At 38.6% G+C, this 15,431-nt stretch overlaps 1 protein-coding gene and 1 long non-coding RNA gene across 7 annotated transcripts in view; both read left to right on the top strand.

Moving 5' to 3' along the window:
* ZMAT1 (zinc finger matrin-type 1) overlaps positions 1-5,500 on the top strand; it is a 51,451-nt gene extending 45,951 nt beyond the window's left edge. For all 6 annotated transcript variants that reach the window (XM_082447553.1, XM_082447552.1, XM_082447551.1 and 3 more), the window contains 2 exons: positions 1,786-1,885; positions 3,135-5,500. In XM_082447553.1, coding sequence (XP_082303679.1) covers positions 1,786-1,885; positions 3,135-4,452 — 1,418 coding nt within the window. In that variant the 3' untranslated portion in view covers positions 4,453-5,500. The remainder of the gene's footprint in view (positions 1-1,785; positions 1,886-3,134) is intronic.
* Positions 5,501-8,229: 2,729 nt separating this feature from the next.
* Positions 8,230-15,169, top strand: LOC309653274. Its single transcript, XR_014259060.1, has 2 exons — positions 8,230-12,698; positions 13,089-15,169. It is a non-coding gene; the product is annotated as an uncharacterized lncRNA (long non-coding RNA).
* The last annotated feature ends 262 nt before the right edge of the window (positions 15,170-15,431 follow it).

The following is a 15,431-nucleotide window of genomic DNA, read 5'->3' as shown; positions in this document are numbered from 1 at the left end:
TAACATGAATATTTTTAGAGTTCTCCACAAGCTTCCAATGTGTAACTAACATTAAGAACCACTAGTCTAGAGGAAACCAGGATTCCTGCTTATCTTGCATAACTTGGGTGCCCTCAAAATACATGGTATTGGCCAAGTGAATCTGAGCCTTAATTTTCCAACCTGTTAAGTAGGGTTAGTAATAATTTCCTGAAAAGGGTTGTTATGAGCATGCAGAGTCCTGGATTTAGTCCTCAGCTTTGCAGGAAGTCCAGAGTCTTCAGAGGTGATCAGCCTCAAATCAGGGATCCTCAAACCAAAAACAAAATTGGAAGATGCAGATAAATAACCAAGGAACTGGAAAGGTATTCCCTTAGTGGTTTTTTCCACACATTCTCTGACAATAATTAGCTGGGGTATTGTTAAAATACACATCCCTGTCCCAGTGAATCATATTCTCCAGAGGAGGGGGTCTGGGGATCTATATTTTAAACTCACACTCCAGGTGATTCTTACCAGAGAAGGCTGAGAAATATTGTAGTTTAATACACTGTCATTCTGGTATTGATTTATGGTAGGAGGAGAAATGTATATTTCCAGTTCCCAGGTTTTTAAAAAATATATCTATCATCTAGGGTATCCTCTTTTTTGTATCAGTAATATGGGAAACCAAATTATAATCAGAAGTGACTTGGCAAGCACAAAATCAGAGCACAGGAAAAGAGGATAGTTTTGAAGAATTATTTATTTAGACTTTGACATAACTGGCTGAGCTCTCCTGGGCCCACCATAGAGTATATGTCAATAGTGAACATAGTCCTCATGTTCTTCAAAGTCAAAATCTTTCTTTCTCCTTGACAATAATCTCCTGTTTCTATCAATAATCTTTGCTTAGACAAGGCCAATACACTTAGTAATAATTAATTTAGTGGCCTTAAATGATTAAGTTGCTGTTTGATTTAAAAGAAGATGGTCTTGCCTGACCCTAAAAATCTCTGCAGCCATCAGTTTATTGTCTCTTCCTTAGGGTGGGATTGTTTTTATATTTAGCTTATGAAATTTATTAATTTGCTTCTTCAGACCAAAGAGAAAGTGGAAGGATAATAAGATTAAGAAAATAAGACTTAATCTGTTACCTGCTTCCTGTTCTACCTATGAATCAGAATAGAGAGGTAGCTAGTATATCTATTCTATAGTTCTTGACTCTTATGAAGTGGTAACTAGCAGTTTTGTTTTAGAATTTTGCTTTCAGCATTTATCCTGAGAGTGGGGCTCACTGAACCTCTCTCCTTTCTAAAATCTGCCTGTGGTAACTTTTGGTAAACTAATGCACTACAGTGATTTCAGGTAAGAGAGTAAGAATTTGCTTTTATTTGTTTTTAATATTTTGGGATGTTTCAAGTTTTAGTTGGGTAGAAAGAGAATTAGGGGCAAACAAAAAAGAGGTTGGTTGAGGGATTAAGAGGCAAAGATTGATTGGGCATGCTAAATTTGAAGTGTCTGTTGTACTTTCATGTAGCAACAATAAACAGGCAGATAGCAGTTTCTTAGGAAAGAGGCCAAGGCTAGAGAGGCAGTGTGGTGTAGTGTGAAAAATTTTGGACTTTAAATTAAGAGACATGGGCTCTGAGAGGCTCTCTCTCTTACTAACGCTGTGTGACTTTGACCAAGTCATTTGACCTCCCTGGGCCTTAGCTTTAAATTGGGAAAGTTCAAGTAGATGATCTCTAGTAAATTCCTGTCCAGCTATGTGATTTGAAGTGCATTCCTATTGACCTTCTTAACTTGAACTCTCTGTTTTTTCAGCATTTAGTATGAAGACCTACGTTTGTCATATTTGTAATATCACCTTTATATCTTTAGAAATGTTCCGGTCCCATATGCAAGGAAGTGAACATCAAATTAAGTAAGTATTTCTTGCCAAAATGCTCCTATGATACCAAAGACTAGGGCTTCTGTCAAGTACCTTTGCATGTACTTTACAAACTTTCTAGGCATTTATTTCCCTAAGAGTTGATCCTGGGTATGGTTGGTGATATTTGTAACATATTGTATGCTAGTTCCATCCCCCAGGGAGTTCTCTAGCCATGATAGTAACTGACAGAGCTGGCTAACTGGCACCCCTCCTGACCAGACAGCATTGTCCTTCTTTAGAAAGATGCTAAAGGATCATTCTCAGGCTAACCATATAAATTCAAATAATCCCTGTAATCCCTGGAAGGTTGGCTAGTTCCAGAGATTCAGTGATCCAGTCATCATCCTTCCAATGAGGTATAGTGGTTAAGAAAGAAGGTCTTGTTGTTAGACAGAACTGAATTGGAATACCAGATCTATCTTTCTGCCAAGTATGTAACTTTGGACAGCTCTGACATAAAGTGGTTATAATGAAATATAAAAATATGTGCAAGGTGCCTGACCTGGCACATAGTAGGAGCTCAATACACATTTATTCCAATCTGTTTTGTTATTTTAAGGAGGAAAGGATTGAGTGGACAATTGGGGATCAGATAAGTCAGGTAGTGGGGCAGTGGGGCACTTAACTATTGTATATTTTTTTTGTTGCTTTTAAAATCAAAGCATACTATTTCAGTTACATTATTTTAGTGGAAAGTATTTATATTATTGAGTCTGAATACTAAGTAACTAAGTTGTCTCACTCACCAAATTAACCTTCATTTAGACTCTTTTTTAAAATCTCAGGGTTCCAGAATAAATAGCTGTCACATTTATAGATCTGTACAGGGAACTAATAATCAAAAATTTTTAAAGCAATGTGACATTCAGATCAGACCATCTTTAGGGCATTAAATATTATTGGTCCTTTCCCACACATCCCAACATGCCTTATATTTTTAAGTACTACAGCAGTGTCAAATATGTCTGCTTCTTTGTACCCATCTTTCCCTTCATCCCAGGCCTGAAAATTTTTTTATGTGTAAAACATTGTGAGGTGCTTAGGAGATATCTGACTATCCCTGCTGCTTCTCTTTGACATACAAAAAGTCACAATTTATAGCTTTTATATTGAGGTAGGTTTTAAAATTTTGTTTGGGCCTCTGTTGTATTTGTTTTTTCAACTAATATTTTTGAAAGCAAAGCAAACATTCCAAATAAAATAATCTAGTAACAAGAACTTTCTACTGTCTTGTTTGCAGAGAATCCATTGTTACCAATCTAGTGAAGAATCCAAAGAAGCCACCAGACTCTTACCAAGATGAAAGTACAGATTACATCAAAGTACAGAAAGCCAGAGGACCAGAACCAAAGACTTGTTTCAGAAAGATGGAAGAGACTTCTTTGGAAACCTGCAGGTACAGAGAAGCGGTTGATTCCAGATCCAGACATAGAATGTTTGAACAAAGACTCCCATGTGAGACTTCCTGGACATACCCAGGATCATGCAATATTTCACAAACAATGGAAAACCAGTTACCTCATTGCTTACCAGCTCACTCAAAGAACACATATGACTCTTTCCAAGATGAACTGGAAGATTATATCAAAGTGCAGAAAGCCAGAGGACTAGATCCAAAGACTTGTTTCAGAAAGATAAGCGAGAGCTCTGTGGAAACCCATGGGTACAGAGAAGTTGATTCTGGACCCAGACCAAGAATGTGTGAGCGAAGATTTTCATTTGAGACTTCTCAGACCTCCCAACGACCATACAGTACTTCACCAGTGGAAAGCCAATTACATCACTGGTTACCAGCTCATTCAAAGAGGTCATATGACTCTTTCCAAGATGAACTTGAGGATTATATCAAAGTGCAGAAAGCCAGAGGACTAGAGCCAAAGACTTGTTTCAGAAAGGGAAGAGATAGCTCTGTGGAAACCCATAAATACAGAGAAATGGTTGATTCCAGACCCAGACATAGAATGTTTGAGCAGAGACTCCCATTTGAGACTTTCCAGAATTACCCAAGATCATCCAATATTTCACAGGCAGTGGAAAACCAGTTACCTCATTGCTTACCAGCTCATGACAGCAAACAGAGATTAGACTCTATGACCTACTGTCAACCCACCAGAGACTATTTCCCAGAAAAACCAGTACCCCTGAGCCTTAGTCAGCAGGAAAACAATTCTGGCCCATACAGTGTAGAATCTGAAGTTTACAAGCACCTCTCCTCAGAAAACAATACCAGTGACCATGAAGCAAGTCATACGCGGAAACATCAGAAGAGAAGAAGGCACCTGGAGGAAGGTGAAGAAAAGCCAGAGAAGGAGCAGTCGAAGCATAAAAGGAAAAAGAGTTATGGGGATACAGATCTAGACAAGGACAAGAGCATCCAGGAAAGGAAAAGAGAGGGAGATAAAGTCAGTTCAGGAAAGCTTAAGCATCGAAAAAAGAAAAAAAGCCATGGTGTTCCCTCTAAGAAGGAAGAACATAAGCACAAGAAAGAGAAAAAGAAATCTGTTGAAGAAAAGACGGAAGAGGAAATGCTTTGGGATGAGTCTATTCTTGGATTTTGAACTTTTAGCTTTGTTTACCCAATGAGAAATCGGTTAAGAATAGGGGAATTTAGACAAAGACAGGAACATCCAGTGAAGAAAAGGAGAGGTGAATACAGTCAGTGTCAGTTCAGGAAAACTTAGTTTTTTGTGTGTAAAAATTGAAATTGAATTGAAAGAAAAGACAAGCCTAAACCTAGTCTCTGAGAAAGAAGAACCTAAGAAGAACCTAAGAACACAATAAGAACATAAGAGAAAAGGAAGCCTGTTGAAGAAAAGACAAAAGTGTCAGTGCTTTGGGATGAGTCTTCTCTTGGATTTTGAACTTTTCAGTTTTGTTCCCTTAAGGTTGAATTGAAGAAATAAGTTGAAGAGTTTGGTTTTGTTAAATTCATGTTATTGAATTTTCCTAAGTGGACAGTTAGTTTAACCGCTAACAAAAGCCAAGTTAAGTAGGAGTATTTAATATGCCTTTTCCTCAAGTTATTTTTCCTCATTTATTAAAGTGAAAGAAAAATTACATGTTTCCTGTGTATAAAGTAATTTCCCTTAATGAGGTTGTCTCTGCTCCTGTTCTTCAAATTGCTGTGATAGTGAATTACTTACCTGTGGGAGATAATTTATTTTAAATGAGAGAATTACCAGGCATTACAGAATCCATCCCTTGTTTGGGTTTCTGTTAGTGTTGGTGGTATTTTATTGTTGTTATTGTGTGTTTGTTTATGTTTCTTGGTTTTCTCCAAGGAAAACGTGTGAAGCGATTTAGACTAATTTTTTGTTTGTTTGTTAAATCTAATTTGCAGTGTATTTTTGTATTTTCTAGTTCTGAAAGTGGAAAATGAAACAGTCTATAGTAAACTTAGATGATATATGGTTTTAAAGAGCTCTAAAAAAGTACTGATAAAAAATCAGTCTATATTCTGGAAATGTTTATATTATATTAAAGTGTTTTAATTTCTACGTATTGTTTTATGTAAATGATCATTTCCCAGCTGGATATTATCTTACTTTGGGAGTGAGAGGGGAAACAATTAAACAGTTTGCACCTCTTGGGGGATCACACTATAAAGTTTTAATAGTTTCATTTATCTTACATCTAGCTTAGGAGAAGCTGATATTCAGACTTGAGCTCAGTTTTAAGTTAGAAAAATATGACCAGCTAAATACTTGAAACTGAAGAAGGAAGAATTTATAAGTGGGAGAGGACTGTGAGGAGGGGGCATTACCTTTATTTATTTATTTAAAATTTATTTATTTATTATTTATTTTTGACTGCATTGGGTCTTCGTTGCTGCGTGTGGCTTTCTCTAGTTGCGGCGAGCGGGGGCTACTCTTTGTTGCAGTGTGCAGGCTTCTCATTGCGGTGGCTTCTCTTGTTGCGGAGCATGGGCTCTAGTCCCATGGGCTTCAGTAGTTGTGGCACGTGGGCTCAGTAGTTGTGGCTCATGGGCTCTAGAGTGCAGGCTCAGTAGTTGTGGTGCATGGGCTTAGTTGCTCCACGGCATGTGGGATCTTCCCGGACCAGGGCTCGAACACGTGTCCCCTGCATTGGCAGGCAGATTCTTAACCACTGCACTGCCAGGGAAGCCCGGGCATTACCTTTAACTTGTTTCATCTTGATTATGTTTTTTACTCTGGTGCTCCTTTTTTTTATGTTTTATGATAAACACCTCCTGTAAGCATTTGAGCGTCATCATGGTATAGTATAAAGAGTCGTAGCCTGGGAATCTGAACCCCAGGATTCTGGTCTCAGTTGTACCATCAAGTTGCTGTGTGACCTTGTAGAAATACCATCAAAATCCAAACATGGAGTCATCAGGAATAGGAAAAATAGGCTATAGTATTCCCTTGATGTGTTAATCCTATCAAAAAGCAAATAAATTTAGATGGTGATTTATCTGCACTTAGGCAAGGCATTTAATGGTTGTTTTTTCTTGAGATTTGAATAAAATGGTAAATATTAACTGAAGCATAATATGATTGTTGGGCTCATACCTGGTTGAATGAATAGTCCAAAGGGGAGTTCGATGGTCCTCAAATTAACTTTTCTTCCAGAAGACTGTTGGTATAACATTATTGGTGTTACAATATCACTTCCCCTCTTTTTAAAAAATCCATCTGGTGTACTAGTGAAAGGAGACGGGAAAGAAGAACCAGAGTAGAGCAAATAGAGTGTTAATTGGCCACAAAAATGGCAAATTCTCTTTTCTGAACATGTAAAAAAAAAGTAGCAGTTTTTTCCACAGGAAGTACAAGATGAGTTCAACTGAATTATAAGCATTTTTAGAATTGGTAAATTCTTTTGCAGAAGTCCATTTTGCGTTTAAAGCTGGAGGGTGGGAATTCAAACTATATATCGTAAGAATATTCACTAAGATACCAAATTACTATGATCTTTCCAAAATAAATAAGTGAATTATTTATTAAAATTAGCTGCACACATCAAAAATTAAAATTTTAGTCAATACTGGGTAAATCATTTAAATTGGTGGTGTGGCAAGTTGGGGGCGGATAAAGGTGTGGTGTTGACTGCATTCTTGGAGAAGTTATCAGTGACCTGCTCTAGTAAATGGTTTTTAAAATTTTTAGGACAAAACCCTTTTTTTTGCCAAAAATGGGCTTTATCTTAACCCCACCATAAAATAAATTTTCTGTTAACCAGAAAGTATTATTTTCTGCTTGAAGCTGGGGACAAGGACTTGGATCCAACTTTAGCACATTTGCTTTGCTTCCAGTTTCTGCCTCTGAGCACTTGAAGGTCAGAGTATGTCAAGATATTTAAATATATATGCAGGGATCCAAAATGATCTCCACTTCTGGAGTTGAGTGCTGAATCTAGCAAGATGAATTTAATAGCGTAAATATTAAATCCACATTTGGCTATGGAAGACAATACAAAAACATGTTTGAGGAGACATAGTTTTTAAGATATTACGTGGTAAGGGGGGCTAAAAAAGATACTACATGTGAAAACAATGTTGGGATTTTTATTACATGCTTGTTTTGAAAGACTAATAGGCTTTTATATATATACATATATAATCACATATGATCTAAGGCAAGTTATCGAAGTCAGTATTCAGACAAGTAAATTAATAGCACTTAGCTTCATAGGTATATCCTCATTTGAATAGAAGGTAGAGGGAAGCAAATTTTGGCTGAATTTAAAAAATAATTTTCAATAATTGGAGCTATGGAGAAAAATGGAATTGGCTGCCTGGTTTATACGCATGCATTGAACAAATAATAAGAGGTGACTGTTAGCATGAGCCAGGAAGGAATCTGAGAAAAAAATGAAGAACATAAGTTCTGTTCCACAAACAGCTCACATTCTAACAGAGAAAATGGACCAATAAATAGGAAACTGCAATATAAATTTGATAAAAGCTACAATAGGAGTGATGAAGGATGCTGTGGGTAGCAGGGGTAATAAGTTTAATGGGGTGGTAAGTGGGTATTCAGGAAAGGCTTCCCAAAGGAAATGACATCTAAGCAGACCTTTTCCTCTCAGTTCAAAGACTTACTTCTTTGATATACCCACTTGGCTATCTAACAGGTACTTCAAACTTAATTTATCCAAATAGAGTGCCTGCTTCTGCCATTACCAATCATTCATCTCCCAGTTTCCCCCATTTCTATAAAACCTTCATTCAGTTGCTCAAGCCAAAAACCATTTTTGAGCACCTCTTCACTCCTACATTAGACCATAAGCAATTCCCCTTGATCATATCACCAAAATATCTCTTGTAATGTCCAATTCTCTTCATCTTCACTGTTACCAGTCTCATCTGAGACATCATTATTTCTTGATCAAACTGAGAAAATAGGTTTGTGAGCAACTGAAACATTGAAAGAAGTCATTACAGGCTCTGAATTACAGGTGACTGGAAAAAATTGCACAGAATCAGCAAGAGATCAAAAAGTGCTCAGGTGAACTAAGCCCTTGAGGACTTCAGAACTATCCAGCATATAGTTTCCTCCAGAAGAACAAACCCACATATAAAATGAAAACCACTAGTTTCAGAAATCAAATTCAACAGGGCAGAAACATTGTGGGTAAGGGGAAGGAAAAGTTCGGATAGCAGTGCATGAAGGAAGAGTCTAGAGAAAGCAGATCCCAGGAAGTATTATGACAGCAAAGTAAACTTAAATTGGAAGGAATACAAGAGAGAAGAGACTGTGGTAAAGACAGTAAGGAAAATAATAGAAAAAATATAAATGAAGATAAATTTTTGAAAATTATATAGATTGATAGAATAGGTAACACAGCAATGGAGATACAAATAAATTTGTTGTAATGGGTGCTGTGTTGTGCTCCCCAGAGCTGCCACACCTTTTCAGGACAGAGGCACTCATTTCCCCTTCTGGGGAATTGGCCTTGTCTGAAGGGAACTGACTCTCCTAAGGTCATGCCTTCTGGGGGCAGCCCACATTGATGGGATAATGTAGGTATACAGAAACCAGGCCACCTGTTTCAATTTTGGGCAACTCTGAAAGACCATGGGATCAGCTGAGTCCTTTGTTGTAACTGTATCACAGTTCAATTTCTCTACTAATCTCCTGCTTCCCTCACAAGTGTTGTTCTTGTGAACATACCCCCTGTAAATTACCTACAAACAAATCTCCATCTCATTGTCATTTTCCCCCAGAAACTTACCTGAGACAGGAGGTACTGGGAGTAGTCCTAGGGAATGGACTCCATTTTGGAGCAGGCTATGAGATTCTGTCATTGGTAGTTGGCAAAATACTGGTAGTAAGTTGTTCCTGGCATGCTGTAGCAGTACAATTTTTAAAATTTTCACAGGTGATAATAGCAGAAAGGAATGCACGTGCAAGTGTAATATCTCAAGCAGTTAAGAGGATTGGGGGAAATAGCCATTATACGGAATTATATGGAATCTGCTGACTTGTTGAGTGACACTGATGCGTTGGAGAAAGAAAACAAAAGACTGAGAGAATTAATTACCAAATTAAGGCAAAATGTGAAAGTCAGAAGGCATCCTGGGTAGCAGAGAAAGGGACTTCCATCTCTTCATCTTGAAATCCCACCTCCCCCTGAACCCTCTGAACTTGAAAATGTAGACCAATTCTAGGATTGCCGGATAAAACATAGAATGCTCAGTTAAATTTGAATTTCAGAAAAAGCTAATTTTCAGTATAAATATGTCCAGTGAAATATTTGGAACACACACTAAAACAAAATGTCATTGTTTATCTGAAATTCAAATTTAACTGGATGCCCTTGTATTTATTTTTGGTTAAATCCAGCAACCCTATCCATTTCTCCCAATTAATGGCTAACATTCCCACCTTGCTTCCAGATGATATTTAGCCCTCTGCCTTGCAAAACAACAAGCCCCCTCCCCTAGTATCTATCCCCATCACTCCTGCTGGCTACCAGACTGATAACTATGATCAAATCACAACTTAACCTGGCCTAAAAAGTGTTGGTCTGATAAGGTAAAAAAGGGCCTAGGTACACTCTAAGGGAAGGAAAGAACTAGGAGAAGGCTTGGTGGGCTTGAGCTCGAAGGCCACATAATATGTGGCCATACTGTAAGAGGGCTAGGGATTTCCAGGAAGAGCCCCATAGTGCAGGGGTGGTTACAGATAGAGAGTAAAGATAGAGGGAGCAACACATCAGAGGATGTATAAGAGAATATGCACAGGAAGAGTAGGGTCAGACCTGGAAGACTTTGACAGAGAGGGTTTTAGTCATTGACTGTTAGGTAAAAGGGGTCATTGAGGATTTCTAACCAGAAAAAGAAAATGAGAGGGAGTTGGACTGGATGGTCTTAAATGAATCTAATGTGCTCATAAAAAAAGAGTGGTAGTGTGAAGCTGGAAAGGTAAGCAGGGGAGGAAACCAGACACAGGATCTGTGTGATATCAGGGGCAGGGTGGTATCAGAGAAAACTGGGAGTAAGAGACGGATGAAGAGAGACTGTGAAGTTCTCTTGACAAGACTCTGAAATGCCAGGGATAGGTCATAGGTGTCTGAGAAATATAAGAGTTGAGATGCAGGAAAGTGGGAAAGCAAAGCCCAGCTGCAGACAGGCTAATTTCACAGTGACTGATATCAAGAAAGTCAAATAAGCATCATGATGTCATTAAAGGAAAGAGGTAGCCTTCAGATTGAAAGAAGCTTAATTTAATTACAGACCCAAGTTTCTTGGGACCTTTTAATCAAGTCCAAAGAGAATTAAAAACTTTAAGTACATTACAATTGACCCATGAGACTTGGAGTCAGTAAAGTTTCACTCTGCACCTCAATTTAAGGCAGGAACTTGGAAAACAGATGTTTGGGAGTAGCAATGACAAATCCTATTCTGGAAAGATAGAAAAGGATTCCCCACAGATCTATAAACAAAATAAAGTTATTAACATAACCTCACTAGAGGTTTGCTCCATTTATGTTTTCTTCCATTTGTTTTTATATAATTTTTAGGTATATTGTGGCAAGACACAGGAGGGAGAATTCATAAAATCTTTAATTGTCTCACTGAGGGTAGAACAATGCGTCAGGAAAATCTAACTGTGTTGTATTTCTTTTCAAAAGATTAGATGCATGTCAATTTTACCTCACCTGATATGTATACAAGGAGGGAGATTTGTTAGAAAGAGGAAGTGTAGCTGGTACCCACCCCCCAGCAAGAGGTGGACAAACAAGAAGTGTGCAGTACTCTTTTGCCTTCATTTAAGAAATAATCTAAGCAAGCAAGAGCTTTATTTGGTTCCTCAAATTTTCAGCCACCATAAAATAGATGAATCTATAAATACCAGGGCAGCTATAGGGAGAGCAAGAGTGAGAGCCATGGCGTATCGAGCTCTCATTTATCCTGAAATATGGCATAAAGTAACCAAGAAAGTAATCATTAATTTGGCTTGTATATACTCCACATCATGTTTTTCTTTTCCAAAGCTGGCAGAGCCCTTACGAGGTTGGGTGGAGCAGGGCTCATTCCCATCCTAGAAAAGAAGAAAATCCTATCCTTACATATTTCTGTATCTTATATCCAGTGAAGTCAGGAGGTGATTCCTGAGGCTTTCCCTGAATTCACTTCAGTGTAATATTTGTTACTCAATAATTGGTAGCAACCTACCAAGTGCCCAGGTAGTTTATAGTGCAACAGGGGGATAAAAAACCCATATGCATTATGGGGAAATGACATGGAGTAGTGCAGGCATTGGATTCAGATTCAGAAGACCTATGTTTGGAAGACCATTCTAACACTCATTTGCTTTAAGGTAACTAGAAGCAGGTCATTCAACCTCTGAAACCTTACTTTTCCTCATCTGTAAAATGAAGATTTAAAAAAACTCACCTTACAAGGTTATTTAAAAATTAAACGAGATAACGTATCAATACAATTTCTGACGCATATTGAACTCTCAGTAAATGTTAATTAAATTAGAATATCAAGTAGAGAGTATTAGGGAGACCATGACTAAGTGCTAAATTACATGGTGGTGATCCTAAGAAAAAGCCCTTTCTAGTGGTCATAGTTGTTCAAAAGTAAACTAGGTTATCTCAAGAAGTACTGAATACTGGCAGTGTTCAACAGCTGGATGATTATTAGGCTAGGTTTTACAGGGTGCTCTGAAGCATTGAATATGGGGTTCAATACCAACCTAACCCTCATTTTTCACTCATAACTTCACTCTTATTTTTTTCTACTTTTCTTTATCTACAATTTCATCACTTAATTTTTTTTTTTACCATCAAGCCTCTGTCTTTGTAAGCTGCCTTGACATTTTTTTGAAATGAAGCCTGATATAAACAAACCAATAAATTTCACAAAAATTATATGTGGAATTAGACCTGGTAATTAAAAATTCTGTGGTTTCATTTTTTGTACTGGGAGAGATTTGATAGGGAAAGTCTGCCTTCAAGAAGACTGAAGGAATAAACGTGTCACGAACTCCTTGCATTGACGCCGTTTTCACGCTATTGCTTTGCGGGTAGGCATTTTTTTACTATCAGCTAAGATTTTATAACAGTGGATATATAAATGAATAATTATACTGTCTTACATTGGTTAAGTTTGAGTTTGTAAAGTATTTTCACATGTCACCTTCATTATCCTCAGTTCACAGATAAGCAAAGTAAGGATTCACGTGATGTGCCCCAAATCACACAACTCCCTACCTGCAGGTAGTTAATATCTGCATATCCATCATAGTGTGTCTAATTTATCAAGCATCATGTCCTCTGCAAGAGTGGAATGTCATCATCTATCAAAGATCTTCCCTTATCAAAAACACATGCCGGGGCTTCCCTGGTGGCGCAGTGGTTGAGAATCTGCCTGCCAATGCAGGGGACACGGGTTCGAGCCCTGGTCTGGGAAGATCCCACATGCCGCAGAGCGACTAAGCCCGTGAGCCACAATTGCTGAGCCTGCGCGTCTGGAGCCTGTGCTCCGCAACGGGAGAGGCCACGATAGTGAGAGGCCCGCGCACCGCGATGAAGAGTGGCCCCCACTTGCCGCAACTAGAGAAAGCCCTCACACAGAAACGAAGACCCAACACAGCCATAAATAAATAAATAAATAAATAAAATTTAAAAAGTCCTCTTGGATTTACCTTCAAAATATATCCAGGATCCCTTAGTCATTAAAGCACTCTTATTTAAAAAAAAAAAAAAAAAAAAAACACAGGCCAACGCCCAAAGTATATGCAAAGATAAGGGGACTCGTTCCTCTTCCTAAACTGTACTTCTCCCAAAAGAAATGAGACTTTTAATTCCATCAGAAAAGTTTAAATCCTATGGGCTGAAGATTGTCCTTTATGAGAATGCAAACACTCTTCAAAGAGTAATTTATTTAGCCAGTACCAGTCACTAATTTCACCTGTGGAAAAATGGCAAGAGAGAAAATAGACGGCTCATGGAAGATTTGAATGTGAAGAGAGGGAACTGGAACTAGATTTGAGTCAGTATTGGGCTAGACAATTTCAGATTTGCTATCTCTTTGAGTTATTACTTTAATTCTGAGAACCAAATGGAAAAAAGAGGAAAAGTGAATCTCAGAGTAGTTAAGTCCATTACCCAAGATCATAGAGTTAGTGGCAGAGCTGGGAATTGAATCCCCCTTTTTCTGACCACTGAAGCTGACCTGAGCCAGGAAGTTCACTATCCCTGGGGAAGGGCTGGCTCAGAATGGCTTCTAGGTACCAAGATTCTGGGCAGGCCCTGGGCCATCTTATCAATTAAGCACAGTAGTCACAATGCCTAGGTCCCATGATACTTTCAGGGGTCCATGAAAGTGGTTTAATTTAGGGGAGTGATGTCACTCAAAATGGTACAGTAGCAAACTCCAGGGCCCTGTTCATCTACAAAAGCAACTAAGCTGGCAAAAACTGTCAGACTCAACTTTCACGGAACTCTAGAATCTAGTCAAAATCTTACAACAACCAGGAGAAATCTTAATGAAGAAAGAAGCTGTGACATTTTAGTAAGAGAGAGCTATGGCATTTAAAATATTTCTCTTACCATCCCCATTCCCCAGATCAGCAGCAGCCATGAAGATTCCTGGTGCAGGTTGCTAAGTGCCAGAGAAAATAGTACAGACCTTATTCTCAAAGAATAGTGGTTGTATGCTTTGACTAGTATGGTAGCTCTGTGAAAGACCACCTCAGGGGCTTCCCTTTGTTTTTTTGACTTGGAGAGTTCCCAGGGCTGAAGTGACTTCCCAGGCAGCATTTGCTGACAGCATTCTTGATGGTTTATTTTATGGGTCAACTTGGCTGGGCCATGGTTCTAAGACATTTGGTCAAACATTACTCTGGATGTTTCTATGAAGGTGTTTTCTGTGTTGATGGAAATAATCAATAAACCAATCTATACTAATAGAGGGGAGTTTTATTCGAGCCAAACTGAGGACTATTGCCCAGGAGACAGCCTCTCAGATAGCTCTGAGGAACTGCTTCAGCGAAGCATGGTTTTCAGCACAGTTTTATGTCTTGTCAGAACAAAGAATATCAAACATGACAGAGGCACATTTCTTCAAGATTACAAAAAAGACAGATCAGCACATACACAGTGAGTCAGTATGGCATTGGTGCCTGGGAAAGGAGCCTTATCATTGAAGGAATACTAACATTGATGTCCCAGAGAGGGAAGCATTTATCTCTATCTTCCAAATGGACATTCTTTACTTCTGGACAATACACCCTTTTCTTTAATGGTTAAAGCAGATGTACAATGTATTTTTTTTAAAGATTTTTTTGATGTGAACTTTTTTTTTTTGGCTGCATTGGGTCTTTGTTGCTGCACGTGGGCTTTCTCTAGTTGCAGTGAGCAGGGGCTACTCTTTGTTGTGGTGCACAGGCTTCTCATTGCAGTGGCTTCTCTTGTTGCGGAGCACGGGCCCTAGGTGCACGGGCTTCAGTAGTTGTGGCACGTGGGCTCAGTAGTTGTGGCTCATGGGCTCTAGAGCACAGGCTCAGTAGTTGTGGTGTACGGGCTTAGTTGCTCCGTGGCATGTGAGATCTTCCTGGACCAGGGATCAAACCCATGTCCCCTACACTGGCAGGTGGATTCTTAACCACTGCACCACCAGGGAAGTCCATGGACCATTTTTTTTAAAAGACTTTATTGAATTTGTTACAATATTGCTTCTGTTTTATGTTTTTGGTTTTTTGGACATGAGGCATGTGGGATCTTAGCTCCCCGACCAGAGATCGAAGCTGTACCCCCTGCATGGGAAGGCAAAGTCTTAACCACTGGACCATCAGGGAAGTCCCTACAATGTATGTTTAATAGGCCACAAAACAGGCTGTTCTGGTTAGCATAAAGTTTAAGTTACACCATGTATAAGCTAGAATGACTTCCCCATACCTCAATATGTGAAAATTTCTTCCATCATTTGGATGAATTTAACATTGAAATCAGTGAACTTTGAGTAAGGCACATAACCCTCCATAATGTGGGTGGGCCTCATCCATTCAGTTGAAGAACTGACTGACCTCTTCCTTTGGTTTTTCTTTTTTTTTTGGCCGTG

Source organism: Balaenoptera physalus (assembly GCF_965194825.1).
Source record: "Balaenoptera physalus genome assembly, chromosome: X".
Taxonomy (NCBI): domain Eukaryota; kingdom Metazoa; phylum Chordata; class Mammalia; order Artiodactyla; family Balaenopteridae; genus Balaenoptera; species Balaenoptera physalus.
The sequence above is the reverse complement of the archived record's forward strand: the minus strand, read 5'-3'. Positions and strand labels throughout refer to the sequence as shown.